General features: G+C 45.1%; 12 protein-coding genes across 13 annotated transcripts; 7 read left to right on the forward strand and 5 right to left on the reverse strand.

Annotated features, from left to right (window-relative positions):
• Nucleotides 1–859: 859 nt before the first annotated feature.
• Nucleotides 860–2,153, reverse strand: pirk (poor Imd response upon knock-in). Its single transcript, XM_017240977.3, has one exon. The coding sequence runs from the start codon at nucleotides 1,752–1,754 to the stop codon at nucleotides 1,149–1,151; it is 606 nt and encodes a 201-aa protein (XP_017096466.2). The 5' UTR covers nucleotides 1,755–2,153; the 3' UTR covers nucleotides 860–1,148.
• Nucleotides 2,154–5,279: 3,126 nt separating this feature from the next.
• LOC108125003 (uncharacterized) lies at nucleotides 5,280–5,948 on the forward strand. The gene is made up of 2 exons (XM_017240967.3): nucleotides 5,280–5,399; nucleotides 5,460–5,948. Exon 2 carries the CDS (start codon nucleotides 5,461–5,463, stop codon nucleotides 5,920–5,922), a length of 462 nt encoding a protein of 153 aa, XP_017096456.2. The 5' UTR covers nucleotides 5,280–5,399; nucleotide 5,460; the 3' UTR covers nucleotides 5,923–5,948.
• A 145-nt stretch (nucleotides 5,949–6,093) lies between these two features.
• LOC108125004 (uncharacterized) lies at nucleotides 6,094–6,636 on the forward strand. Its single transcript, XM_043210870.2, has one exon. It carries the CDS (start codon nucleotides 6,196–6,198, stop codon nucleotides 6,634–6,636), a length of 441 nt encoding a protein of 146 aa, XP_043066805.1. The 5' UTR covers nucleotides 6,094–6,195.
• A 327-nt stretch (nucleotides 6,637–6,963) lies between these two features.
• Nucleotides 6,964–8,457, forward strand: LOC122321242 (uncharacterized). Its single transcript, XM_043210855.2, has one exon. The coding sequence runs from the start codon at nucleotides 6,964–6,966 to the stop codon at nucleotides 7,510–7,512; it is 549 nt and encodes a 182-aa protein (XP_043066790.1). The 3' UTR covers nucleotides 7,513–8,457.
• On the forward strand, nucleotides 8,458–9,316 carry LOC108125193 (uncharacterized). Its single transcript, XM_017241304.3, has one exon. The coding sequence runs from the start codon at nucleotides 8,604–8,606 to the stop codon at nucleotides 9,231–9,233; it is 630 nt and encodes a 209-aa protein (XP_017096793.2). The 5' UTR covers nucleotides 8,458–8,603; the 3' UTR covers nucleotides 9,234–9,316.
• A 156-nt stretch (nucleotides 9,317–9,472) lies between these two features.
• Nucleotides 9,473–10,105, forward strand: LOC138926042 (uncharacterized). The gene is made up of 2 exons (XM_070278340.1): nucleotides 9,473–9,734; nucleotides 9,933–10,105. The coding sequence occupies exons 1-2, from the start codon at nucleotides 9,473–9,475 to the stop codon at nucleotides 10,103–10,105; spliced, it is 435 nt and encodes a 144-aa protein (XP_070134441.1).
• A 37-nt stretch (nucleotides 10,106–10,142) lies between these two features.
• Nucleotides 10,143–11,597, reverse strand: PIG-M (Phosphatidylinositol glycan anchor biosynthesis class M). Its single transcript, XM_017241302.3, has one exon. The coding sequence runs from the start codon at nucleotides 11,595–11,597 to the stop codon at nucleotides 10,191–10,193; it is 1,407 nt and encodes a 468-aa protein (XP_017096791.2). The 3' UTR covers nucleotides 10,143–10,190.
• A 25-nt stretch (nucleotides 11,598–11,622) lies between these two features.
• On the reverse strand, nucleotides 11,623–11,820 carry LOC108125196 (uncharacterized). Its single transcript, XM_017241308.3, has one exon. The coding sequence runs from the start codon at nucleotides 11,818–11,820 to the stop codon at nucleotides 11,623–11,625; it is 198 nt and encodes a 65-aa protein (XP_017096797.2).
• Nucleotides 11,821–11,828: 8 nt separating this feature from the next.
• LOC108125194 (uncharacterized) lies at nucleotides 11,829–12,083 on the reverse strand. Its single transcript, XM_017241305.2, has one exon. It carries the CDS (start codon nucleotides 12,081–12,083, stop codon nucleotides 11,829–11,831), a length of 255 nt encoding a protein of 84 aa, XP_017096794.1.
• On the reverse strand, nucleotides 11,951–12,662 carry LOC108125195 (cx9C motif-containing protein 4). Its single transcript, XM_017241307.3, has 3 exons — nucleotides 12,369–12,662; nucleotides 12,150–12,306; nucleotides 11,951–12,092 (listed from the first exon to the last, which is right to left on the reverse strand). The coding sequence occupies exons 1-3, from the start codon at nucleotides 12,433–12,435 to the stop codon at nucleotides 12,083–12,085; spliced, it is 234 nt and encodes a 77-aa protein (XP_017096796.1). The 5' UTR covers nucleotides 12,436–12,662; the 3' UTR covers nucleotides 11,951–12,082.
• A 44-nt stretch (nucleotides 12,663–12,706) lies between these two features.
• NC2alpha (negative cofactor 2 alpha) lies at nucleotides 12,707–14,240 on the forward strand. The gene is made up of 2 exons (XM_017241303.3): nucleotides 12,707–12,899; nucleotides 13,121–14,240. Exons 1-2 carry the CDS (start codon nucleotides 12,858–12,860, stop codon nucleotides 14,120–14,122), a joined length of 1,044 nt encoding a protein of 347 aa, XP_017096792.2. The 5' UTR covers nucleotides 12,707–12,857; the 3' UTR covers nucleotides 14,123–14,240.
• Nucleotides 14,241–18,590: 4,350 nt separating this feature from the next.
• Nucleotides 18,591–27,486, forward strand: stum (mechanosensory transduction mediator stumble). Of its 2 annotated transcripts, XM_070279065.1 has the most exons (9): nucleotides 18,591–19,453; nucleotides 19,511–19,990; nucleotides 20,044–22,478; nucleotides 22,543–23,098; nucleotides 25,836–26,495; nucleotides 26,565–26,670; nucleotides 26,731–26,857; nucleotides 26,915–27,109; nucleotides 27,176–27,486. In XM_070279065.1, exons 1-9 carry the CDS (start codon nucleotides 18,633–18,635, stop codon nucleotides 27,307–27,309), a joined length of 5,514 nt encoding a protein of 1,837 aa, XP_070135166.1. In that variant the 5' UTR covers nucleotides 18,591–18,632; the 3' UTR covers nucleotides 27,310–27,486. The 2 variants fall into 2 exon arrangements, with proteins under 2 accessions (XP_070135166.1, XP_017096871.2); XM_017241382.3 differs by lacking the exons at nucleotides 18,591–19,453; nucleotides 19,511–19,990; nucleotides 20,044–22,478; nucleotides 22,543–23,098 and adding an exon at nucleotides 24,650–24,927 and having other exon boundaries at nucleotides 27,176–27,480.
• Nucleotides 27,487–27,676: the final 190 nt, after the last annotated feature.

A 27,676-nucleotide genomic window follows, 5' to 3' on the forward strand; every position in this document is an offset into this window, starting at 1 on the left:
CTTAAGAGCATGGTATATTCCGCGGTTGCCTATCGATAAATGATTATTTCCTGGGGAGTCACACTGCTCAGAGCGCGTAGTTTAAAATATTTTAAAAATAAAATATAAATAATATAATAAAATAATATAATATAATAAATAAGAACATTATAATATGGAAACGCATCCATTATACAAATCTTTTTGAGAACAAATATGTATTTTTTGTCATATAAATGTTAAACTTTGCTCTAAGTTCATAAGCCATCACCTACCGACAATTATAAATTTGCTGGATCAAAAAGCAAGTTATTATTAAAGTCTTAAATCACCTCAAACAAAATCAGATATTTCTCTGGGGTTCCCACAGTAACTTAAGTACAAGTTGAGGGCATCTTAAAATGCGATTCTCCAGCGAGTGCAAAGGTGGCGTTCGTTTTTTCGGTAATGAATTGTTGCTTTGTATGCCGCTTTGTCAACTTGAACGAAAAAATCCCCGAGAATTGATATTCGGCACTCGAAAGTCCGTAACCAAGGGCACCCATAGAAAAGCGAAATTTAATTAATCAGAGAAGTAGTAGCTCGATAAAGCCGTAGCGGTCCCGGTACTTTTTCCGCGGTCATTGAAAAATAGGTCAATCCAATGGCACCGCTCCACTCTCGAATGCATCAAGATGATTAACAGAAGATTCGAGGAATTAATGAATGGAATGTTAAAAAAAATATGTATTGTCTTTTCCAGCTACAGATAGTGGAGCACTAAAGGAAAATATTTTGTTATTTACACATCTGCTGGGTAGATCACCCCGCTTCTGAGTAAATGTGAAGTACGCCAAGGCTAGGGGGTTTTCTCTACAGATTAAACAAAAACTACTTAAGGTTTGGTAATTATTTTAAATATATATTTTTTAGGTTTGGGTTAATCAGATCATTCATTCTTAGAATGAAGTTAGGGCTTTGTTCATCATGGTTTTAACTATCATTATAAATAGACTAAGTACACTAGGATGCATGTTTGTAGCTAATACTTGATCAATGGTGAATGAATTGTTGCAGTCGGAAGTCGCAGATAAGACTAAAAGTGACTTTTTTCAGTCATTAGGAACCTCTTCAGTTCGGCGGCAAGAATTAGACTAATCTTTGGGGATGACTTAGAGAGCTCCAACGTTTCAAATGCTCACGTTGATGGCATTCTTGATCACAATGTTTCCGGACACTCCATTGACTACGGTGAGATTGCTGTCAATCTCGATGCCCCCGGAAGAGGGCGTCTGGGGGGACTCCCTCGGCTTGCCAGCTTGACTTCGCCTGCTTGGCTTTTTGCTACCGCTCCCGCTGAGATCCAGAGACTTGACCACCTTGAGCAACCCATTGCAGCCGGTGTAATCCACGTTTTGCTGCGGCGAGTTGCTGCCCAAGTAGATCCTCCCATCGTTTCCTGTATACTTCAAAGATCCGTTATTGCTCTGGATCTTGAGGCGGGTGGCATTGCCAATGATTTGCAGATTTCCGGTATTGCTGACAATCCGTATCCGGTTGCCATTTCCGATAATACGAAGGTCCCGGGTATTGTTTTCGATGCGATATTCCTTGAAGTTGCCCACCAGGTCCTTACTGCTGTAGGAGGTGGTCTCCGGGAGCGTGGTAGTGCTCCTGGTCTTGGTTTTGTTGGGAGTCTTGCCTTGCTGCTGTTTTTCCTCCTGCTGGCAAGTGGAGCACTCGTCATCGTCATAGGAATCACTGGCCGAATCCGTCTCTATCACTCGAACGCCCATTTTTGTGTGAATTACCTCAGCTTTGTATGGTTTTTGTTTTTGTTTCTATTTTGTTGCTTTCCGTTGCTAATCGAACGAAAAAATCACCACACAAATTTTTGTCTAACAGCTCATTCTCAGCTAACTGGCTCTTTATCTCTTTTAGTTTGGGGGAGTGGAATCTATGACTTTTCTGTCTGTCTTCTCTGGGGGAACACCATTCGGCGAAAATGATGAGCAATCCGCTTCGCGACTAAGGTCAAAATATCCAATTGTGTTGTCGGTTGGGGGATCGTCTGCTTCCGTCAGGGGAACTCCCGCTCGCTTTTTGGTTTACGTGGTTTATGGCTTGGAGCTTTCGCTTTTACTGATTTTTCTGGCGACCGAACGGAACGCTCGCTCTTTGGCTATTGAACGATATCACTGCTCGCAAGCCGCTTTTATACCAGCCGGCAGACCGGAGAACCGGAGAGTCTCTACGACGGGGCTTTTTATTTTGCTGGAGGGCCGACGCAGTCCCAAAATCACCTCGTAGGCATGAGAGTATTGAATCTAACCGGGGAGGTCTTTGATAAGGTAAAAGACCTTTTTTTGATGATTAATACACACCTGAGGTGGCCCAATGCAATGGGCCACGCTATCTTGACCAACTGGCCCGGGTTATTTGATATTTGGGGGACTGCAGTCCAAAAAAACCCTTCCAGACACACATAAAAAAATTAAAACATCTAACTTGGCAATCATCATAAATTAACTTTTATAGTCAAAGATTTTTAATATCTTCAAACTTTATTGGTTGAAACATAAAATTTTATGCGAAACACACTCAAAAATATTCCGAAACTTTAAATAGTCTTCATTGATTGACTTAATTTTTAGCTAAAACTTAAAAACAACTATAATACGATTTCTTTTTGTGTACTGATAACAGTCAGTTATCAGTTTATGGAGTGCAGCCGAAATTTCGGTGGTTTTTCTGCCAACTTCGTTATCATTGTTAAGTCCCTTGATATTGACTTGTTGATTTCGCCGTGGATGGTCGTAAAATGCCTTGCCAAAGTGTCGAAAAATTAGAATCACCTTGCCAAATGGTGAGGGGGTAATAACCCTCCCCCAGATAAGACGATAAAGTTTTCCCCCACAAATAGAAAAATAGATACACATCTACATAATGAACTAATATTTGTTGGGCCTGTTACCAGGTAACGTTAAAAGATCTGAGGCAATCGCTTCCTACCCGACAACCGGGTCCCGAGTTTAATGTTTGTTTACAAACTCTGAAAATTTGCACCTGCAATTCGCACATTTGCTTTTGATTAACATCCATAATCTCCGAGAGTTCCCGAGATCGAGAGGCTTCTCCGGAGAGCTCGAGTCTTGGCCATATAACCTGCTTTGGTTTCAAGTTCAGCTTTCAGTTTTCAGTTTCCAGATTTCAGGTTTTGATTGAGATTTCAGTCGTCGGACGCGCTCGGTGGTGCTCACAACCTGGAAATGTGTATCGGATTTGGATCATTTGTATAAACATGCGGGAATGTAAACAGTTGTGCTAATATTTGCTCATTTTATAAGGGAATTCACCGTAGCTACATATACTAAATATATGTATATATATATGTATCCCTGTATAGCAATAAATAAAGGGGTGCACTACCGGCAGTTGCGTAAATCGTCGTTTTTGTGTTATATATGAACTTTCTAGGTGCATTTGTTGACAATTCAATTATAAAATGATTTATTTTCTGATGAACCAATTTTAGGGCAGTAAACGGGGACTTTTCTGGAGCTATCTGCCTCGTACTTGACACTTTTCAAAGTCGAAATTATAAAAATATTATTTATAAAAAACATTATTAAGTATAACCCGTTAGAAGTAATATCAGGCAAGGCGTGTGATGTGATAGCAATGTCTCGGCGTTACAAAACACAGCTCTATCTATCAGTCCGAAATTGAGAAATTGTACGGGCAGAGAAAAACCCCCCTAGCACAGACATCATCACCTGTGCTCACACCTGCCGCTACTATATCCGTATCTAGCACGCGTCTAATTCCATACTAAAGACCCCCAGAGGTGCGCAGCAAAAAATCACCGATGCCTAACCATTTCTATCTGTTATTCGGATCAAAGCGAGGCCTTTGTTTGTTGCTTTCCGAGTTCCGAAGTGAAATAAATTGAATTAATGATAGACAATTGATAAGGGGGGAACAGTTATATGCATAAACAATAAAATTATAAGCTCCAAAGTTCAAAGGTTTCTTTTTTAGAAGGGCTTTATCAATAAATTTCGAAAACAAAAAAATACAAAATGGTTTTTTTAAGATTTTGATTCAGGGTTTTAGGGTGCTCATACCAGAAATCGTTTAAGGTATTCCGCTCAAGGATCGGATAGAAATTGGCAAAGATATGGACTTGGTTTGGGCCTAAAATGGAAATCCTGGATTTCACTAGGGGCTCCCTCATAAAAATTTGAAAAATCTGGATCGAAAATTATGTTTTGAGGTTTTGATGCAGATTGGAGGAGAATGGAACTACAAATCGTTAAAGGTATTCCTTTCAAGGATCGGATAAAAATTGTCTAAGATATGGGTATCGGAGGGGGTCAAAAATGGGAATTCTGGAAATCCCGGATTTTACAAGGGGACCATCAGGAAAAAAGTGAAAAATGTCGATCGAAAATTTTGTTTCTAGGTTTTGATGCAGATTAATAGAGAATTTAACAACGAATCTTTAAAGGTATTCCTTTCAAGAATCGGATAAAAATTGTCTAAGATATGGGTATCGGAGTGGGTCAAAAATGGGAATTCTGGAAATCCCGGATTTTAATCCCGGAAATCCCATCAGGAAAAAAGTGAAAAATGTCGATCGAAAATTTTGTTTCTAGGTTTTGATGCAGATTAATAGAGAATTGAACAACGAATCTTTAAAGGTATTCCTTTCAAGAATCGGATAAAAATTGTCTAAGATATGGGTATCGGAGTGGGTCAAAAATGGGAATTCTGGAAATTCCGGATTTTACAAGGGGACCATCAGGAAAAAAGTGAAAAATGTCGATCGAAAATTTTGTTTCTAGGTTTTGATGCAGATTAATAGAGAATTGAACAACGAATCTTTAAAGGTATTCCTTTCAAGAATCGGATAAAAATTGTCTAAGATATGGGTATCGGAGTGGGTCAAAAATGGGAATTCTGGAAATCCCGGGTTTTACAAGGGAACCATCAGGAAAAAAGTGAAAAATATCGATCGAAAATTTTGTTTCTAGGTTTTGATGCAGATTAATAGAGAATTGAACAACGAATCTTTAAAGGTATTCCTTTCAAAGATCGGGTAAAAATTGTCTAAGATATGGGTATCGGAGGGGGTCAAAAATGGGAATTCTGGAAATCCCGGATTTTACAAGGGGACCATCAGGAAAAAAGTGAAAAACATCGATCGAAAATTTTAAAATATTTGAAACAAATCGTAAAAAAGTTCCAATACTCTATTCCTATATATAGTGGTGGAACTAGGTCCACCCTAAAGCCCAAACAGCTGGCTGAAATACTTCCATCTCTAATGTTAAAGCTTTCCGTTGTGAAACAAACAAAATGATTTCATTTGTAAATAAATAAACAAAGAAACCAGTTGGCAACCGGCTTAGTCCTAAAAATTATTAAATTTAAAAAGAGTAAGGTTTCTTAATAATAGAAAGAATGACAATTATTCACATTAATTTTTTCTGAATCAGAATGGAGTCGAAATCTGAAGTTTTGACGATTGGCGAGGATGAGAACCAAAATCAAATGGATAAACAATCAATTGCTAAACACAGAAAGGCATTTTTTACGGAGGATTTTGAACTGCGAATGCAGAAAGTTATTCTTGGTGGTGTTAGGCCTCTAAATTCCCAACTGGACGAAGGAGCAATTGAAAGGTTTTCGGCTAACGAGGTGAAAAAGAATGGCCAATTCTACTACGAGTTTGGACCAGAAGCTAAAATCAAAGGCTGGATAATAAATGTGATTACTTTTGAGCCTAAGGGGTTTCTTAAACGATTGAAGAATAAAATCGGAAAAGAACACTGGGTCAATGAAAATGTTGTTAAATTTAGTAAAGATTCGAGAAATTTTATTGTAAGTTCGGTATCTCAGGCTGCAGATGAAGAAACGTTGGAACTTTATCAGTATTTATGTTATCTGAACAATACATAGTTATATTAATTTTTATTCTTATTTTAAGCATAATAACAAAAATATATTAATTATTAAATAATAGAATCTTTTGAAGTATTTTGAGTTAGCAGACGAATAATATCATTTTAAATAGGAAAGTTCTGCTAGGCAGGTTAAATTTAAACTAAGTATTACTGCTCTTTCTAAGGTCGCTTTTTAAGAGTATAAACTTCCGAGCTTTCGTGGTGAAATTCGTGAATGGAAAAAGTAAATAAATAGAGGAAACATTCAAACATCAGTGAAGTCTGCAACATGGAGCCAAAGTCGAATATATTGAGCATTGAAACGGTGACAAGTGACTCATCAGTAAACAAACAAACAAAATCATTTGAAGAAAAGTTTGAGGAACGGCTGCAACAGTTACTACTTGGCGGTGCAGCTCCCTTAAAAAATATTCCGGATGAGGATTCAATAGATAGATTTGGAGCTCAAGAAATTCGGAGAAACGGCAAACAATATTTTCAGTTCGGAGCCGATAATTTTCAAGGAAACACTATTATATCTGGACCGACTTTCGATCCCAAAAGTGTAATTTTTTTAGTCAAAAATAGGATTCCTAAAGAGCATTGGATAAATGAAAGTGTCGTCCAGTTTCGCAACGATTGGCCTGAAATACAGCACATTGTTTCCGAATCTCTTGCCGAGCAGAATTACCAGATTTATCAATATCTGCGATATCTGCAAAGTAATTAATAATTCCGAACCCCCTGGACAACGAAAACCCAACACTTGTTGAGGAACCTGCGACGGAGCACTGGGTCAATGAGAACCTTGTTGAGTATAAAAGATGTGCGATGACCTACTCAAGAATCAGATGGTAATGGTTCAATTGAGTTACCTCATTGAATGCAACAAAAGAAAACAATAGATCTACTCCTACAATTATTACATTTCTAAATGAAAATCTGCTTCGAGTGATAAGCTTTCAAAAATAAAGCTTTAATGAAAAATTATCATTTCTTTAATTCAGTTGTTCTACAGACATTCGATTTACAAGTTGGTTGAGAGACTTTATAAACAATGGCTAATACTCCACAATCAACACTCCCTGCGGTTCACATTGAAACTGCCAAAAGGCGAAGAGGAAAGCCTCGTATTAATGATAAAATCAGCCCAGACACCTTTCCCACAATCTTCAGCAGGATAATGCTAAATACCAATACTCCCCAAGAACCACCCACTGATGATATTTGGGATTATACACAGATCCTATGCTTTCTTTATCTGGAGAACTATGCAGCCCGGAAGCGGGTCTATCATATGTTTGTATCGACGGACAAGGATTGCGAAAAGGATTATGAGGAAGTGCGGAAAGTTTACAAAGATCGGAAGGACTTGAAGATAGTCAACCAACTAACCGAGAACACGCTCTGCGCCCGAACTTTATATGAAAGGGTTAAGAAATTATTCAGCGATGCCAAGTGGAACAAACAAGGTAATGTCTTCGAATTGGATATGACAGCCGAGACTGGGATCTGGGCCGTGTCAAGGAGAATAAATAAAATCCGCTCGGAGGAGCATGAGAAACTATTCAACTACATACGATTTTTGAGCTTTTCAAATACTTAAAATCCTCTATCTTGTGATAGGGTACTTTTATTATCGTCCACCCTAATCATGAATCATTTTATATTGATATTCGAATAAAAACGTAAACAAATGAAACCCTCTTACTTTTTTTGAGCTTTTTTGTTGATGATGAAATGTTTATTGGGTTTAAAAGAGCTTGTTTTCGCCAAAACATTTTAGTTTGAAATAAAATTCACAACGAGAGGGTCTGTTTAATTCTATAAAAAATAGTTAATATTAAAAAAACCAAATGGCGGAACTTAAAATAAAATCAGAGTCCCCAGTTCTGAGAATATCGGGAAAGCCGGACACTCCTCCGCCCCGCAGAAGAGGCCGAAAGACACCCGAACCCCCACCGGTTTTTGAAAAGTTTCTAATTCCTGAACCGCCAAAAATAAATCAAATAACGTTCCCGGTTCTTATAAGTAGGATTATGCTAAAAAGCAACGTTCCACCACAGGCTGGCCCAAAGATAAATAAATCTGACTACAACCAGTTACTCTGTTTGCTGTGTTTTGCCAAACCTTCAACGAAAAGGATAATTTATCATATGTTTGTTTCAACGGAACAAAGCTTGTACAAGGACATCGAAAAAGAGAATAAGGAATATAAGAATCGAAAAGATTTAAACTTTGTAAGAACCACAACTGTGGAAACATTCTGCGCCCGATCTCTGTACCACAAAGTCCAAAAGACGTTTACCGATGTGCTGTGGAATAAAAGCGGAAATGTTTTCGAAACCGAATGGATCAAATCCGATTCCGAAGAAATTACGAAAATTACCCATAGGATTTACGACTTGCACTATCTGGAAGTTTATAAACTAATCAATTACACAAAGTTTTTAAGTGCAACGAACAGTTGAAATAAATTGTATTATTTAGAATTAAAGTTAACCATAAGCTTTTTGCCATTCACACAGAAATATAAACAATTTATCAAATATTTGTGCTTTTGTTTGAACTTTTTATGGTGAAATCATTCCGATTTCAATTGGCTACTAAACATTTTGTAAATTTAAGCGAAGCCCTCTGGTGGAGTCTGCTCAGTATTAATACAGTAATTATTAAGGAAGCTCCTCCTGTTCCGCCATGGAAGTTCAAAGTCAGGATACTGATACATCTAACGCAACAACGCAAGTAGCATTACCTGAAATACAGGTGCTTAATATTTCCGGACGAGTCAAGCCTCCCCATGGGACTCCTCGAATCAGGGGAAAGAAGAAGAAGGCTCCTGTTGAGCCAGAGGCTCCCAAGGTCAATCCCACATCGTTTCCAGTCATTCTCAGTAGGATCCTGCTGAAAACCAACGAACCACCGGAAAACGCTCCAAAGATAAATCAATCTGATCACTCCCCACGTCTATGTTTTCTGTGCCTCGAGAAGCCAGCCGCCAGGAAACGGGCTTATCACATGTTCACATCCACCGAGAACACTCTGCGTCAAGATTACTCTAGAACGGAAAAACTGTACGAGAACCGGAAGGACTACAAAAATGTTAATAACATAACGGTGGACACTCCATGTGCCCGTGCCCTGTACCGTCGCGTCCAAAAGGAGTTCACCGATGTGGTGTGGAACAAGGATGGCAATGTTTTCGAGACTGACATGACAGGGGATACTGATGTGTGGAAGATTTCCAATAGAGTGTACGACCTTCGAAAGAAGGAGCTTGAAAGACTAATTAACTTTGTTAAGTTTTTAAGCAGCACAAAAAGTTAAAGAAAATGTTTTTAAATATACATAAGGTTGCTTTACATTAATTGTGATATCTTTAAAGTTATATTAAAATCTTTTCACAACTACTTTATGCTTTGTTATTAATTTTTATGAATGATTCCGAGCTTTTTCTTAAACTTTAGGTGGTGAAATCATTCCCATTTCAATCTACTACTAAACAGTTGTCATATATAAGCAGAGGTCTTTGGTCGTTTTTGTTTAGTGTTTAAAGAAATACCAACATGGAAACTCAAACCTTGGAATCCGGTCAGTCCCCATCCACTATCAACCATAATAGAACCGTAACACCTGAAATGCCGGTGTTGAATATTTCCGGAATACCAAATCGTCCTCCGTCCAAAACCCGACAAAGAGGAGTAAAGAAAGAGGATCCTGTAAAGCCAGAGCCTCCTAGGGTCAACACCTCAACTCTTCCTGGTTTTCTCAGTAAGATACTGCTAAAGACCAACGATCCACCTAAGGATAGTCCCCAACCACATCAATGTTCGCAACAACTATGCATTTTAAGTTTCGAGAAACCAGCCACAAGGAAGCGCATCTGTCATATGTTTATATCCGATGAAAACCATTTACACAGAGATTATCAAAGGTACGAAAAACTTTACGAAAATAGAGAAAAATTCAAAAATGGAACCAACATAACCGTGGATGCTCCATGTTCCCGATCCTTGTATCGCAAAGTACAAAAGAAATTCATCGATGTGGCTTGGAATGAGCAGGGTAACGTTTTTGAGACTAACATGGTGAAGGACTCCGATGTGAACCTCATCCTTGACAGAGTCTACGAGCTTCGCGAAGAGGAACTGGAAAGGCTAATTAATTACATCAAGTACATGGCAAAAACAAAAACTTAGAAAATGTCTTTTAAAATTTTTCTGTATGATAGCAATAAACTCGTATTCTAACCATTTCGGATATAGTTGAAGTTTTATGATTGCTTTATAATAACTTCCTATAGCTAATCTTAAACTGGGTAAACCCATAATGACTCAGAAGCTGCTCCAGTATGTAGCCATTGGTGACGAAGAAAATGGCACCTTGCACTCCGATCCAGTAGAGGGTGTTCCACGTCCGGAACTCCAAAAGATAGGCGGGAAGAAGCCACAGCGCCTGGGCGAGCAGCCACAAGCCCAGGAGGCTGAAGCATTTCCGCCACGAGAGTAGCTTAAAATTGTTTAGGCACAGCGGCAGGATAGCCAAATACCAGATGAAGTATTGCGACGTCACCACCGAGTTGTAGGTTACTATCACAAAGGCCACGATGAAGATGCAGAAGGGAAGCGTCTGCCGAAACTGGCCAAAGCTCAGGCTCAAGTACAGGATAAGCAGGATCTGAGGGGCCATTACAAGAAACTTAACGAGGGCCGAGGTCTCAGCTGTACTGCCTAGATACTGCATCAGGAACTGGACAGAAAAGTTGTGGCGCGGGTCCTTGCGCACAAAGTGGTAAAGGTAAGCCTCGTAGATGTACTCCCAGCCGTACATCAAATAAAACGTCCAAGTAAAGGCCACCAGGCTCAATATGGTTCCAACTACCAGGCACAGTTGCTGCGTGTTGGGACGCAAGATTTGCCACAAGAAATCTAGTGGAGTTCGTGTCAGCTTGGTGGACAGCGCCAAGTAGTATCCCAAGCTAAACAGCAAGGGGTACAGGCGGAGATGGATCACCAGCCCGTGTGCTAGGCCCGCGCAAAATATAAGCCACAAACTCTTAGACTCCTTGTGCTCCGATTTCATCAGCAGATAAATGGTCAGGATCACGAAGAAACTTGAGAAGCAATCGCCGCTGCCCCGAGTCGATATGACTGCCGTCAAAGGGTTGTAGAGCCAAAAGCATGCGGATGCCCGTGCCAAGTTTTCGGGGTGGCTCTTCTCATCTAAAGCGTCCAGCGACTGATCCGACTCTCGTGGCCTGTTGAACTTGCTGAGCAGGTGTTGTACGGTTTTCTGATATTGGCTCTTGATCTCCATATGCACCAGTCGGTAAATAAGTATGGCAATAAGCAGATCGAAGGTGGCATAGACCAGCTTTCCCCACGCAGGATGTACGAGGATGTTTAAGGTTTGTATGTACGCCATAATCGGACTGTAGCGGTACGTGTGCCTAGAAAACGGGCTTCCGCCAGCTAAGACCTGGCGGGCACCATCCGTGACCACCTTGTAGTCAATATCCGTATAAGGAACCGGCGACCTACTATCGTGGATATGTCCGTAGCATATTAAAACAATGCGCAGCAGGGCAGAGATCAAGAGATGTGTGCGGAAGCTCATTTGCAGGATGCGGCGACCCAAAGACGGCTGCCGCACCGAAGGCTTCGTAGTGGTAGCGGCTTTATGTTTGGTCATTTTGTTGTTTATTGTTTTCGATTGTCTACAGCTTGGCCTTCATCTCCTGGGCACTCTTACGAATGCAGCTAATGAATTCCTTGAACTCGGCGTCGCAGATCTTATGCTGTACGTTAAGATCCCGTGAGACACACACGGCGTAGGCCGTAGCCTTGTCCGCGCACTTGCCCAGCAAGAGTGGATAGTTGCGGAGACGTTGGTTAGCTTTGCGCACGGATTCCATGCCCTTGCTTAGCGTCTGTGCGGTGGCACCCTCACCTCAGGCGGTGGCAGAGGATCAGCGATGAAGCAGTCGTACAATGGTTTGGAAAAGAATATAAGGAGCGAGCCGGTAAGAAAAGTGATCTGGAACAGACGAGGGTTACGCTTTATCCACGAGCGTTTGGGGAGAACGGCTGTACGCCGGCGCTGGTTGATCTGCTGTTGCTCTTTTTTATCTAACAGGTCTTGGATTTCTTTCGGTGGCTGATACTGCGGCACGGACATTATTTTTTGCTGCAAGTTCATGAGATATTAGTTGGATTTCGGGGACGACCTACTTCCTGTACTCACGACTTGCCGGCTGGGAGCTTGTCTTTGGCAGCTTCTGGTAAGTAGGACTTGTTCAGGTCGATTCCACTGCAGCAGAGCGATTTGGTATGCCACTTAAGACAGCACTGGCGCATAGCCTCAAGCACATCCAGGCATTTGTGTTCCTGGTAGTTATTATCTGAAAGTGCATTAGAACGATCCTTACATAACGAAGTTCTTAGGACCTTTGATGGGGCTTACCGTTCAAACAGGCTTGTATGCGGCAGGCAAAGGGTTTGCAAGGATCCTTGCGAGTATCAGCAGACATGAACTCACTTCTTATGGGGGAGTTTTTGGATAAAATTGAAATTATTAAAAACACAGACCACTCATATGAGATGCTTCTTCTTCCCTGCCGGACTTTAGAGCTGCCAGATCGATGAACCGCCTTCAGTCAGTTTCGCATTAATAGATAAATGCCAAGTAGAATACCTTTAGAAAAATTATGGCCAACAGAATGACCGAATTTGTATTGTAGCTCAAATATTTTTCAAAATGTTTTTGTTGAAAAATTCAAATTTTAAAATGTGTCAGGCAGCAGTATGACCAGGCTACTGGAGACGTTGCCGCTCATACGAGAGACGGTCACGCTAATACACAAACATTGGGCACCAAGGAACTGTTCTAGTGTGAAAAACACCCTCACTTTTGTTTTATTATTCTAGGACTCCACAAAAACTATTTTAACAAATGCCCTCGAAAAAGAAAAAATATAACGCGCGCTTCCCGGCGGTGAGTATGGATTGGAAAACGGAGCGGAAGTCGGCGACATTTTGCGGCCCCGAGCTCCGCTGGGTTATCAGTTTTCTTGCATGTGTACATACGCGCATAATCAGAGGCTCTGGGAATAGCTGGGTGCCACTCTTCCACTTCCACGGGCCCCCGCTTGTTTTCCAACCCCCCTTCATCCACTCTCCACTGATTACTCTCTACCGTGCTTTTCTCACCCCCAGGGTCGCATCAAGAAGATCATGCAGAGCGACGAGGAGATCGGGAAGGTGGCTCAGGCGGTGCCAGTTATCATCTCGCGCACTCTGGAGCTCTTCGTGGAGTCGCTGCTGACCAAGACGCTGCGCATCACCAACTCGCGCAACGCCAAGACGCTGTCGCCGTCACACATGCGGCAATGCATCGTGAGTGAGAAGCGGTTTGACTTCCTCAAGGAACTGGTGCGCAACATCCCCGATATCAGTGTGGCCGAGGAAGCCAATGCCTACAACGACGATGATGTGCTCCGCAGCTCACCGGAGGATCAGTATCCCGACTCGGACACGCCATACGATCTTAGCCTGCCATCGACGTCGATGCGAGCGAATGGAGCCGCCACCAACACCTCCGCATACATGCGCTCTATGAGTCTGAACGGCGGACCGGGATCCACAATCGCTGGCAGCAAGAGGCATCAGCAGCCGCAGCTCACCGCCCACCACAATAATGCCCCAGCCCATGTGCCCGCCAAGTTGGCCCGTTCGGAGTCCACGCCAACCTACACACAGCGGGGCAGACCGCCCAACTCCGCCCATCAAAAGCATAAGCAGACGGTGCCCCTAGACACTGCCATACCCGCGCCAATCTGCAGCTATGAACTTAACAAGCCGATCGTCAAGATCGAATACAGCAACGTACAGATGCCGATGCCCACGGCGACCAATCTTTGCACTCCGGATGCCTCCGACTCCGGATCTGGTGGTGGCTCTGCAGCCAGCACCTGTAGTGCCGCCTTTAACTTCGACATTGCCGCTCCGGTGATTAATATCGATTTGACGAATATCGTGGCAGCCGGAACGACGAGCAGCAGGCCGAATTCACTGGGTCTCGCTCCGGCGGACAATAATAACGTGAACCAAATGGCTGGAAAGAGCAGCGCTCCCATCATTCCAAAGGCCACAGCGGCACCATCGAACCCCCCCATCGAAACCATTTTCGAATTAGATGAAGACTATGACAATATTTGAATAGGATCTATGTGAATGCGCTTTTAAATTATTGATACATTAATATGTACTTTAGGTCTAAGAAATACAAAATAACATTTTTTGCAAAATAAAGACCATGCTGGATTTTAAGCTGAAATCTTTAGTGGTTTGAGTTTCTGAAGAGTTTTTTTTCTTCACAGAACCGGGAACTGGCCACAAGCATGCAAGTAATTACGAGGCAAGTAATATTCCCTGTTCCTCCAATCATTTAGATATCCCTTAATCACCAAACGACTATATTTTCAAGAGATTTCAATAAAAATGAGAAACGCTTTCCTTTCATTACCGTTATTAGTGAAATCTCGCAACAATTGCTAAGGGGCTTTCCATATATAATAAAGCCATTTCCAATACGGGGCCGCAAACAGGTCATCAAATTAGACCGACTGGATCCCAAGCAGAAGTGGCCTACTAAGTGCGACCTCTACTTACCTGTATCGAGGTATTTATACTCGTATACACATCATAATAATTATTACTTAATTTCCAGAGAGCCAGGGTGCCAGGGAGCCGGGGAGTACCGCTTAGTCATTGTGTAATCCTCGGTCACAGTCAATTACAATTAAATGCCTTTCAATCCCATTCCGAATCTGGAGCATTCGTATATTCGCACACGCAATCTGCCAGCCACAATTGATATTAATTTGTGGTCCGATGTGGGTCAGCCCTGGATGTACCGCCTGGCTCCTTTATGGAATCATAAAGGCCACCTGGCTGAAAATCAAATATCGCGTGGGAAAATCTTATTGCAGTCGAAACCCGAAAAAAGAAATCATAGGAGCGGCTATAGGACCGACCCCACAGAGTGGGTGCATAGGTGCAGTTACAAAATTATATGAATTTGCATCGCTGGGCTTGGCATAATTGATTAGGGCCAAAAATCGGGTGATTAGCCAAGCCCCAGGACAATGGGTATCTGGATCATAAGCAATTTGACTCCCAGGCATCCCTCCGCGTACCGTTCGAGGCTTCCATTGAATTCCCCGAATAAAAAATTAGATCTGCACACCTGCACTCGTAGCCCTCTCACGAGCCCCACACAATCCCCCATATACAGTCCGGTCCGGTTACTGCGTCCCACCTGTCTTGAGTCATGAGGCAAAAAGTTTTGAAACAATAAAAACAACTTGCGGCGCGCCGCCAGTGCCAAGTTTTCATGTCCAAGGCGTATTTATGTCAACCGGAAGTAGGTTTACTGACCCACGTATACCCGTATGGGTTTGCCCAAACAACCGCCTTCGGCTAACGGTCGTTCCGTCCTCGGCAGCGCTCCGAGCTCGACTCCTTCGAGTGGTCAGTGCGAAGCTCCAAGGCGCAGTACGTCGTATAAGAAGGTATTTGCCCACAAAGGATTAGTTTTTCTACGAACGGCGAGTGCAGTGCATCGGATCGATGCAAATGCGCGTTGGATTTTTGGGTACTCCGGTTAAACTTTGTTTTTTGTTAGAAAGTTTTTCAAATAAAAACGATTTTAAAAAGCCAATAATAAATAAAACAACATAAAGTGTAAAATAAAAGTCTAAAGCTTTAAAAAATTGTGAACTGAAACGAAACCGGATAATAGTTGAAATGATTGAAGTCGTCCTGAAACAATTAACTACTTGATGTCTCTAGGAATTCCCCTGACTTTGGACTCCGTGACTCCACTTTTTTGTTGGACTGAGTTGACCAAGTTGGGCGGTTGGGCTATCACGACATTAGCCAAGGATTTCTCCGGCACTGCCACTTAAAAGTCCCCCACCTCCCCAGCAAATGTACGACCGTGTGTGTTTGCCGAGAGTTAGTGCCTGTGTCTACTATAGCCTGATGTTGCAACAGTGCCCCAGGTGGCAGGGCAGGAGTCCGTGGACTGGGGCTCTGTCTCAGCCCAAGTGTTGTTGACTCCTTGCCGCTGCACAAGGCAACGCGGAATTTGTTGTGGTTTTGACCCTATTCCAAAGCCAAGGAAAAGTGCAGTGTACTCGGCTTGAGGTTGTACCAAGACAAGAGCAGTGAAGCTTTCTACAAGTTGATAACAGTATCAGGATAGAATTTGTTTTTCAATTTAGTTTTCAAAACTCTAAAGTGAGTGAATCCTCTTAATAAAAGGACTTTATTTTCAAAAGACATCAGCAGTTTCTATATCATTTAAAAACTAAAGTGGACTAATAGCCATAATTGGCTCATATCACTCCTAATACTTGGCCATAAACTATAACTACATGATTGTTCAGCCAAGCGAAGTCCAGACTCGGGAAATTGGTTAATTAATGATTAACATTCTAATCCCAGACTTGTAATTTGAAAGGCAATTGTTCGCCTGACTGAGTCTTGCCTGTACTATCTCTCACCTGAAGACTCGAGTCCATTCCGGAGAAGGGAGTCTTTGGTGCGTGTTGTCTGATCGAACTATCGGGGGGCATCCTGGTATCGGGGGAAAGCCCCGAAAAATATGAATAATGAGTGTGTTTGGATGTGAGTGGTGCGAGTGCTGGAACAGCGAACATCGCGTGCCACAGACATACCAACAGGTGTCACAGCCTGCCAGGGGAAACAATCAAAAGTTGTCTAAGAGGAGGCAACACCAGAACAAGAAGCAGAGATGAAACAAAACATGCAAACAAAACTAATGCAGCCGCCTTGTAGAATTTTCGCGGCGAAAAGCGCCCCAATCACGGCGAATTCAAGCCCACCTGAGTTTTCTTTTTCGGTTTTTAGTTTTTTTTTTTTTCTTAGCGGGTCTGCGTGTGGCAAGTCGGTGTGTCGGTGTTTGTGTGCTTGGGGTGTTTGGCGCTGGTGTTTCGGATTTGAAGTGTAGGCAATATTTCTTTTGAAGGCCTCCTTTTGCTCACTTGCCGCTCGGTGGCGGCCATCAGTTCCAGTTAGGCACCGGCCACGTTCCCATTGCCCGCTCCGCGCTACCAATTTTTTTGTTTTGCGGCTTTTCGGCAAATGCATTTATTTTTGCGGAACTAAAGTACAAAACTTTAAAATTCTATTTAAAAGGAAAGTGAATTATATAATAACAGCCTTCGGCTTAAAAGTGTATGAATGGTGGGGCTTGCGGATTTGCGAAAATTAGATTTATTTTTGACAACGGTAACTTTTTAAAGTCATTCAAGTTTTGGCCTCGAAAAAACGTTATTAAAGTGTGACCAAGCTTTAATGAGATGCAGGAAAACTGCGTGTAATGCGGCAAAGTGTTTGTAAAAAACATAAAATCAAAAAAAGAATGAAAGCAATTCGCAAATTACCTTAGGGAGCCGGCCAACGCCGCACGCGTCATGGCCACAACACGCCGGCCAAGTCACTTCCTGTGGCCCAAAATGTGTGTCACCGAAATTCGAGTGGCGGCGGGTCCTATAAAATGTAGGTTAAATATTAGGCAGAGGAAAATCAATGCGAACAAAAGGGAACTCGGGGTGCCCCATTCAACTTATTCACACTTCCCAGACCCCAGCTACCCAGCTACCCAACTACCCATCTACCCAGCTCCCAGCTAGAGCTACGTCATTCCGCAGAAATATCTGCGTACTAAGCCGAGCTTCAAGAGAGCGAGGGGAACCAGGTGATAGTCTCACCTGGCTGGCTTCCACACTTGAAACTTGAAGCTCATCATCTTCTCGGGTCGTTCGACTTCAAGTGCAATCACTAATGCGGCAATTTGCAACATGCAATCGCAATCCCCAGAGCAGCCAAGTCAACCAAACCAATCCAAACCCGATCCCCACCGGCTCCGCCTGCCAAGTGTTTCTGCTCTCGTTAGCGCCAAGACAGCGTTTTGGGAGCTGCAATTCGGAATACGGATTTATGTGCAGGGGCATTCCATTCCATTCCATGACTTTATCAGCGCCGTACACGCAGCTATTTATAGGCGTGGAATGGCATTAGAAAATATAGCCGTGCAGTAATAATTACTCTTTCTTTATTTTCGCCATAAACGAAAATATAGTGATGGCCGATGGCCGGATAATAGTGATTTTATTGCGAAAATTTATATATAATTTGTAGTCTTCTCATAGAGCTGGTTTTCAACAGTCAGATCAATTAAAAATTGAAAGTAAGAGGCGGAAAGGATTTTCCCATCACTGCGAATTGAAACCAGCGGCCTAGTTAACTCCTGTTTTCGGTCTTTGGATTTCCGTTCAACCTCCGTCCCTACTCCCAAAGTAATACCTAGTCAGTCGTACGTATTCCGTACTCCGGCGGCGAAGGCGTCGCGTGTACGTCCGTCTCTGACATTGCAAGGGCCGGAAGGTCTCGCTGCTCTGTCTGTAGAACTCAAAAGATGTGTGTTAGTGAGTGATTTTTAAATACATTCTGTTGCTTCGAATAAACAGCTCCTGGCGTCATTGGTTTTGTGGCACTTAAACTAGCCGAAGGACAAACACGTAGAACGGGCATATCCTGCGTGCCGCCCTCGGATTGATTTTCGTCGAAAAAGAATAAAACTAAAATAAAAATGGATAGTAAATCGTAGTAAACGCATGAGGGCCGGAAATGACAAACCATGCAGCAGACCCTCTCGTACTCATCTTCATCGCCATCCCCATCCCCGATGCCCACGCCAGGAGCGGCATCTGCTCCGCCGAATCCCGATCCGAGCCAGAAACCGACGACGCCGAAACCGAAACCTCGTCCCAGGTCCACTGCGGGCATCAACAACAGCTTCCAGCCGGCCGTTATTCCGGTTGACTACAGCTACAGCACCCACAGCCTCGCCCACACCCGTTCCATACTCTCCGCCCACTCGATGGCTCCCTCGACATTCGCCTCCAACCAGAGCTTTGTCCGGCAACCCTCCGTGTCGGATGGCCAGCCCTACAGCAGCCTGTTTGGGGATCCGGTGCCCCCACCCCTCCAGGCGGATGAATACTTCGGAACAGCCGCCTTTGAGGCCCTCAGGAGCGGATCTGTGGACCTGCCAAGTTCCGAGGAGGATGCCCTGGTGGCCGCCGTGGCACTAAACGCCCTGCTACCCGCTACCAGGGAGCGAATCTTTCCCAGTGTTCCATACTCCAGAAGTCCACGGAGATCGCTGCTACCCCACCTTCAGCCCCCTGACATTCAGATACTGCCCAACTCCAGTGGTGGCTCCAGTTCCGAGCACCTGGGCTCGCCCAACTATTGCCTCCTGGCTCCGGACGACATTCTCAACAAGCCGGACATGTACGAATTGGAGAATGCTAGTGAGGAGTACACCTCAGTTGGTCCTCGTCTGTCCTTTGGAAACGAAGACGACGAGGATGTGGACGTGGAGCCAGCCAGGACTCCGAGTCAGATGGCCGCCAAGTTGAGTGTTTCCAGCATCAACACGGAGGATCATAGGGGGTGAGTCCTCTTACTTTTTGCCTCTTACTGGTTAAAAACAGAATCCAATCATTGCAGCCTGCTCAGCGACACGTACTCCGGCCGAGATTGGTTCCGACCGGCGCCGCAGCACTTCCCGGAATTCACACGCATTCCCCGGCTGCGACCAAGCTCTAAGAATATTATGTCCATGAAACAGGATGAGGGGCCGCTCTCGCCTCTGGCCACAATGATCCAGGACATGAACAGCTCCAGTAGCGGCGGCGAGGAGCGCGGATCAGAAGCCCAGGACAATGGGAGATTAGAGATCGCCAGGGACCTAGTACTTTCACCGAAGCAGTATCTGGAAGAGCAGCTTATTCTCGATTTAGGCGCCCGGCAAAGAGGGCTCCAGGACTATGACATGCCCCCGCCGCCAGCTGCACCTCCTCCTTTTGGAAGGACATCACTAACGGAGGAGCCAGAGGATGACCAAAGCATTGGACGGGCCTCCAGTTTAAAGCGGGAAATGTCACCGGTTATCATCAGGGATTCCATACCCATGGGTGGGGATTATAGGTAAGACAACACCCATTAGTTGAAGCTAAACCATGTTAACCCGAATCCTTTAGAGTGGACCAGCCACGGCCCCACAAGAAGACTGCTTTCACCATACTGTCCCCGGGACAGGCGATGGCTCCGGCTGCTCCACCACATCCGCGAAGGACTAGCCAGTCCACCACGCCTAGCAAGCGACACGCTTCTATCCAGTCGACATCGACGACTACCTCATCGCTGCTGGCGAGGATCAGTCCAAGGCGGAGATCGATTTTTGGGTCCGATCCACGACTGCCGGAGCTTCCAAGCCACCTGACCACGGACGACTCCCCCCGACCTTCGGTCCAATTCAACATGAGCGGCCGTTACAGCAAGCTGGCCACTCCGCAGAAGGGCATCCTCCAGCAGAGGGACTCGCTGACCTCATCCATCGACACCTTCACGCCCAGAGATCTGAGGAGACGGGGCTCAGTGGGCAGGAGTCCCGCACGGGGCCAGGGACTACCTTATGGCCAAAAGATCAAGAGCATGGAGTCTCTCCCAATGATTACGGATCCCTATCGCAGCAGCTCCATACCTCGTCTGCATTATGGCTCCAATGTGGAACTAGATGTGGGCAAGGAGCAAGCGGTTTTTCCTCCGGGAGCACTGCCGCGTCCACTGAAGCCAAATCTGAATCCCACAAGAAGCCAGCGTGGCCTCCTGAAAATCATCAACAAGGAGGAGCCCCTGTCCACCCACCCGCCGCGTTCCAACTGGACCAGCTTGGACGATCTGAGCCGACCCACTGCCCACTTCCAGGCGAGGCGTCGCTCCAGCTCCACGTCCCCGGAAAGGCGGAGCTCCACCCAGACGGCCTCGGATCGGAGGAGTTCCAATCTCAGCACTGTTACCACCTCGGACTTTAGTTTTCGCCGACCCTCTTCGCTGGCCGCCACACTGCCAGGATCTCGGATGCGTCGCAAATCAATCCAGGCTCCGAGTCCCAATAGGATACCCAACAGAATACCCAGTTTCAGTCCCCGCCGTCAGTCCATCTTCCAGAGAGATTCAAAGCCTCAGAGCCGGCATGGGAAGATTGCCAAGCCTAGTACACTTTCTCCCATTATTGGAACACCTAATAAGGATAGTAGCTCAGCCCAGAGTCCCACGCACAGATCCTCTCTGCGGGGAGGAGGTGCTATGAGTGGAGACACTCCCTCGGAGGTGTCCACAGGGCGACGCGATTCCATTTCCCGCATACCCATTCGCAAAAGTCCCGAGTCCCGATCCAGTTCACCAGTAAAGGATTCTTTCGGGATCACTGCCTCCGGGAGAAGTTCCAGGGCTAGTATCAGCCGGTCGCCCACAAGGGCAATGATGAACCCTAGCAGGACTCCCTCGAGGGAAAGTGGACGGCTTGGCGACTCCCGCTCCGTTTCAAGAGGCCCACCTTCGAGGCCAACTTCGCGTCTCGATCATGTCAGCTCTCGGCAAGATATGTCCATCTCCAGGGGCAACTCCAGAGCCAATTCCCGCCTGAGCATCAACTCCTCTTCACTGAGATCCTCTAGCGTCTCTCCAGCAACAATGGCCAGGAACAGGAGTATGCCCAACCGTCGAAAGTCCATCTCCCCGAGTCCAGCCAGCTCCATGATGAGTCGTCGGAAATCCATTAGCCCCGGGGCACTGAGCCAGGCACGGAGAGGAGTGGTTACCAGTCGGGGAAAACCCGAGAAACCAGACATGCTTTCCCGCCGGAATTCCCGCTCCCGCATACCCACCAGAGAGGGCAAATCCCCACCCCAGTCCTCCACCACCAAAAAGAGATCCAAATCGCCGGAAAAGGCGAAAACGCCGGGCACCACGCCCAGGAGTAGCAGAGCTGGAAAGGTGGTGACGGCCAAGAGCCAAGGAAGCCCCAAGTCGAAGGTAAAGATCCCTGCAAGTGCCAAAGCCAAGCCGAAGACGGAAACCACGCAAAAGACGCCTGCAAAGCCCTTAAGGAAAACGCCAACAGGAGCTAAGCCAGCATCGGAAGCCAAAAAAGTCTCGCCCCCGAAGGAATCCAAAGCGGAGAAAGGCAAGGAGAAGGACAAGGAAAAGACTAAGCCAGGAGCTGCCAAGAAGAATGGAAAGGAACCGCTGGCCACCACAAAAACTAAAACGCCACTGAATAAAAGCAAAGCCCCCGGAGGAGCTGCGACTGAAACCAAAAAGCCCGGAGGAACCAAAGCACACGGTATGGTTCTCGAAAAAGGAGCAAACGGATCAGCCTCAGCAACGGATATTCCTCCTCTGGCTGCCCAGGTGGGCAATGCCGTGCTCCAGGCCGTGGAAGCGGTGCCAGCTGTTACCAGTGAAGTCCCTGTGCCCTCGACACCTGGCGGAAAAGGATCTGGTGGTGGTAACATGTCCAAACTGGTCCGGATGAGCTCTCGCCTGAGTCTGCTGAGCAACAAAAATCGTGCGGATTCCCCGCAAAGCCGAAAAGTGGCCACTGTACCGGAACATGCCAGAGAAAGTGAAGGTGGGTTCAGTGTTTTTGAATTTTTAGGCAAGGATTAACCCCAGAAAATCTTTTTTACCCGCAGCAGGTGCTCACGGCTCACAGCCCATGTCCAATGATGCTGCCGCCATTCTGGAAAAATCGCAAAAAACCCTGGAGACCATTCAAAAGACCGTCACCGAGGCCACTGATGAGATCCACAAGACCATTACCGAGAATCTTACGGATCTAAAGAGTCTGGAAAATGACTTGGCCGAAGGAGCCTCGCCTACCCCCAGCTCTACCACTATGGTGGCCAGGACGGGTGAGTCCGCCTCTCGCACTGGCACTGCTGATGGCAGCATAGCTCCCCAGAGTTCCGGGGAGCAGGCCAAGTCACCGTTCCCGCCCACACAACCCATCGAGGCAGCAGTTTCGGTGCTGCATCCTCCCAACGAGAGTTCCGCCGACCGGATATCTAGTGTTCCGGAGGCTGAGTGCGAGAGCTCGGACATCCCCACCGCCTTGGATGCCTCGGAGGCGGAACTGGGTGGCCATGTAATGCCTACGCCGGAGAGTGGAGCTGATTTCAAGGTGGATGCCAAGCGACGATCGCCGGACGGACAGGGCGGATCCACGGCTGGCAGTGGCGGTCCGGGAAAGTAAGTATAGATCCAAAAATATAAGATTTTAAGGTATAGAAAGTATTTAAAATATGGCACCTTTCCATTTCTATAACTTTGGCAATTCTTTTTTGATCTCTAAGAGTCGCATATTAAAACGATCGTGGCTACAAGCCTTATGAATCCGAGTCAATGAATAGTAGACTACATTTTTGACTATTTTTGATTTTTATGATAAACCTGTTAAAAATTCAAGTATTTAAAGCGCTGAGATCAGGACTAAATGACCCCTTGGGATCCTACAAATTTTCCCCAAGCTATGATTGTTTGAAGTTGGGATAAAATCTAAAGATTCTTTAAAAATAAAAGATTCTAAAATATGTCACCTTCCAATGCCATAACTTTGGCAACTCTCTTCTGATCTTAAAAAATGATACACCATAATGATCGTGGTTCAAAAGACAATAAATCAGTCTAATAAAGTAATCCATCAAATTTTTGAAGAATTTTTATGATTTTTGTGATGTACCCCTTGTAAAATTTACAAAAAAATTTTAAAATTTTAAGGATTACATTTTTTTACTCGAAATTAAAGTATTCAAAGCGCTGAGATCAGGAAGGTATCACATTTTAAGATCAGTCCAATATTCCCCAAGTTGAGATCATTTTCAAATGGTAATGTTGAGATAATTTGAAGAAAATATAAAATAGTTTCTTCAGAAGAAGTAGGGCCCTACAAACACCATATACTATGAAGCTTTTCCAAACACCATCCTTGTAAGGTCTTTTAAAACCCTCCTCAGAATCGTCCATGTTCTGTTTTTGTCACCCAAGTACAACCATTTCGAAAGGTCCTGATGGTTGCAATGACCATTATGAATATTCATCGGTCAGGCCTTCATTTCGAATCTAGCAACCCCGAAAAATTATAATATTCTGACCATCATCTGGCTGGAAGTAGTACTAATTTTTTGCCTCGACCCTAAGGGCTCTTGGCACACAACACTAGCCAAGGCTTATAGCCTGGCTGGCCTGGCCAGCCAATTTACATACAGGAAACTCCCGGGAGGGGGAGGGTGGCCGCGGCAAGCAGCCACCAACAACAACTATGATACATAAAACTTTACAGTGTCGTGTGGGAAGGAGTTCCGTGCTGGGAGCTTCGAGCTCCGAGCTCTCTAGACGCTGGCACAGGTCCGTCAAGCCACTCATAAGTGCGTCAATAAATTGTGGAAATAACACGAGGTGGGATGGCCAAGACCTGCCCCATGCTCCTGCCCCAGCTCCACCGCTCGTCTTGTGCCTCGGCGCTCCCTTATCCTGTGAGCCTTTGAGGAAATCCGTTCGCTGCCCTGTCGTCGTCGTCAGGTCGCGAAGTTCCAGTAGCCGTCGCAGTCGGCGAAGGTAACGATGTCCTTCACTGCATTGTTTTCCCAACCAAGAACGGTGTGACCGACCAATTACAGGAGCCACCCCACAGAGAGGAGCTCAGGCTGGCCTAGACGGATAGAAGACTGCTGAGAGTGGTTCGTCCACTTGATGGAGTGACCACTGTAGAGGGCATAGCGTGCGCGGAAAACACGGGGAAAAGTATTTTCGCAACACGGCTTAAGTTTTCTTGCCGCAATAACAAATCAGTTCGGGCCGGACAATCGCGCCAACCGCAGCACTCAGTCCTGCGAATAGTTGGGAAACCCTTAGAAGTGATTTCCCAGCAATTAGTCCCAGCCGAGACGAATAACCCCAAAAACTATTCAGATAATTTACGAAATCGACAACATGCTTAACGGAACGCCAAAGAACTCGGTGATTTACACGGTGGATCTCGCCCAGGACCCGTTCATCGATGGCGACAAGTACTTTTTTAGGTAATTAGCCACGAGATCCAATTATAACTTATCAGGTGAAAGCATCTGCCAACTGGGGTAAATAAACGCACTGACCTTCGAGAGGCATTTGCGGCGAACTTTACGCCATTCATTCCGGGGTTCTGTATTCGAATTCCGAACTCCGGAGCGGTTCAAATAAATGGCCGACCTCCAAATTGCGTTTGGTCGTTGGCTCGTGCACAACGCCGGAATTAAATTTCTCCTTTATACACTCATATATTATATACACGTGAACACTTTCACTCTGGCCATATTAAAAAAATAATTGTGTAAGCGCCCGAAAAGGAGTTTTTTCGTGACACATTTCGGTCGTTGCTTACGGACGGTATATTTTTCTGATTATTCAAAATCGACCCGCAAAAACCCACACCTCTACTGTAACGAGATGAAAGTTTAAATGCCAAAGATGTAACTCAACACGCCAGCCAGTGCATAATCCATAAATCAGAGATCCCACGCTAATGGTAATTGCCATCCGAAAGTGATTATACCAAACTTCACACCAGCAAAGTGCGGAAGTGATTTTCAAGACTATCCCAGCAACTTGAACTTTCCAATCATAAAACGCTTTCGACGCCTGCCATCCTACCATCCTACCACCCTAGCACCTGGCACCTGGCCAATCCCCTGAAGCCATAAAAGCTTATATCCGGTCTGCGGACAGTCAAGGATAATGGCTTATGTGGGGTGGGGACACCACGGCCAGACATTACTTTACAACGTGTCATAAGCGGTCTTGAAGGATCTTTAAGAAAGAATGCTTAGACACTGAAATGTTTCAGTTTCAGGGTTAGAGATTTGAAATCCTAGAATGGTTGTTAAAAAAATTAAATAAAAATCATACTTACTATAATATTCTTATTTTTTCCCCTTCTTTTTTACTTCAGAAGCAGCAGCCAGGAGTTCCTCGAGGAAAAGGACAATAATGCCAAGAAGCGCGGCCAGTGCGGCGGCTGCTGTACGAAGCTTTTTATGCCCTGCCGCCGCTCGCGCTGCTCCCGCTGCTGTTGCCTGCCCCGAGACCGCGACTCTGACGGCAACCTGTCCGCCGAGAACCAACCCGTCCTGTGGAGCGGCCAGAGCAGCGCCACCACAGCCACCAATGTCCAAGTGATTGACGAGACCAAGCCAAAGAAGCGAAGAAAGTGCACCGACTGGCTGAAGTCCAGCTGCTGCCGGAGCTGCCGCAAGAAACCCGGGAACGTTGAAGAGGAGCAACCAGTGCGGCCGGAGCAGCAAAAGACCAATATGAGTACGGGACCAAAGGCGAGAGGCAAGTGTGGCCTCTGCCTGAGCAAGGTCTTCTGCTGTCGCTCCGTCAACAAGGTGGACCCTACCACTGGCGACGAGACGGAGGTGAAGAAATGCTGTTTCTGCATTCCCTGTCGAGGTCGTGGAAGCCGCAGCCCCAAAAAGGGCAGTTCCGTTTCCTGGCGCGATCAAGATCCCGAGTTGGGCATCAAGCCCACCGAGTCCTCAGTGTTGGAAGGTGCTTCGGAGGCGGCAGTATCCACAGCATCCAATGCGGTGGATAACCAAGTTAGAGAGTAGGTTTATTTTAATAAGTATTTTTAATATAATTTTAATTATATATAATGTATATTTTATGTATCAAGGGGATGTTGCAAGCGATTCTGGTTGATGTTGCTATGTTGCCGCAAAAAGAAACGTCGAGAATCGAATGCTCGGAGGCAGAGCATCAAGGCGCCACCCCCCAGTGAGGTAAGACAACTGTAAAGTAAATACTATAAATAAAACATTAAAATCCCCTTTCCATCGAAGGACACTCGAAAAAAGCTTCACGTGGACCTGGTGGAGTACACCTCCAAAATGAAGGGTGCAATACCAGTGTTGCCCTTGTACTTGGCCTGGTTCTGTGCTTTTTGCAATGTAGTTTTCCCCGGTTTGGGTAAGTTTCTTAGACGCAAACTAACATAATTTGATTCATCTGAGTGTTATTCTTTAGGAACCCTCCTTTCGGGTCTCTTTTGTCTGTGCGTGGGCATACCACGATTCTCCCAATTCGACAGTGCTCGGGCCAGGATTGGATCATTCATAATTAACATCATTGTGGCGGTGTCGCAGTTTTTCTGCGTGCTCTTTTGCTTTGTGGGCTGGGGCTGGTCCATTTGGTGGGGCACTATAATGCTGAGATGTGCAAGTGAGTATAAACCACTCAATGTTTGATTGAAGAAAACTATATGGGAGCTTTGCACTTTCATTGCAGAGAAACTGAGCAAAATCAAAAAGGTGGAACGCTTGGAGCTGGAGGAGGAGCAGCGGCAGGCGCAACTGGCGGCCACTGCGGCAAGAAATGGCGATGCCGAGGCGGCACCTGCCGCCGCCGTGGCCAAGACATAGTCCTCCGATACCGGATACGAATAAGATGCTTTTATACCCAGAAATTGTGTACATAATTTTGTACAAAAACCTGTAGAATTCCACTTTCATACGAGCACTTCCGCATGAAGAACTTCCAAGTTAAGCTAAAACGAAACGGAAACTTCCCTTGAAAAAGAATACATGATTGTATAATGAATTGAAATCATTAAACTTCCACTAAACTAACGGTCTATTGTTTTCTTTTGAAATGTAGTATTTGATTTTAAATTTTGAAGGGGGTCTTTTTGGAAAGCTAGGAGAAAAATTAGGAATGGAAATTAGAAAGCAAAAAATATATTTCATTAAGATAACAATGATCCAACAAAATATTTAAAACTACATTTTA

This window comes from Drosophila bipectinata, chromosome 2R (genome assembly GCF_030179905.1).
Source record: "Drosophila bipectinata strain 14024-0381.07 chromosome 2R, DbipHiC1v2, whole genome shotgun sequence".
Taxonomy (NCBI): Eukaryota; Metazoa; Arthropoda; class Insecta; order Diptera; family Drosophilidae; genus Drosophila; species Drosophila bipectinata.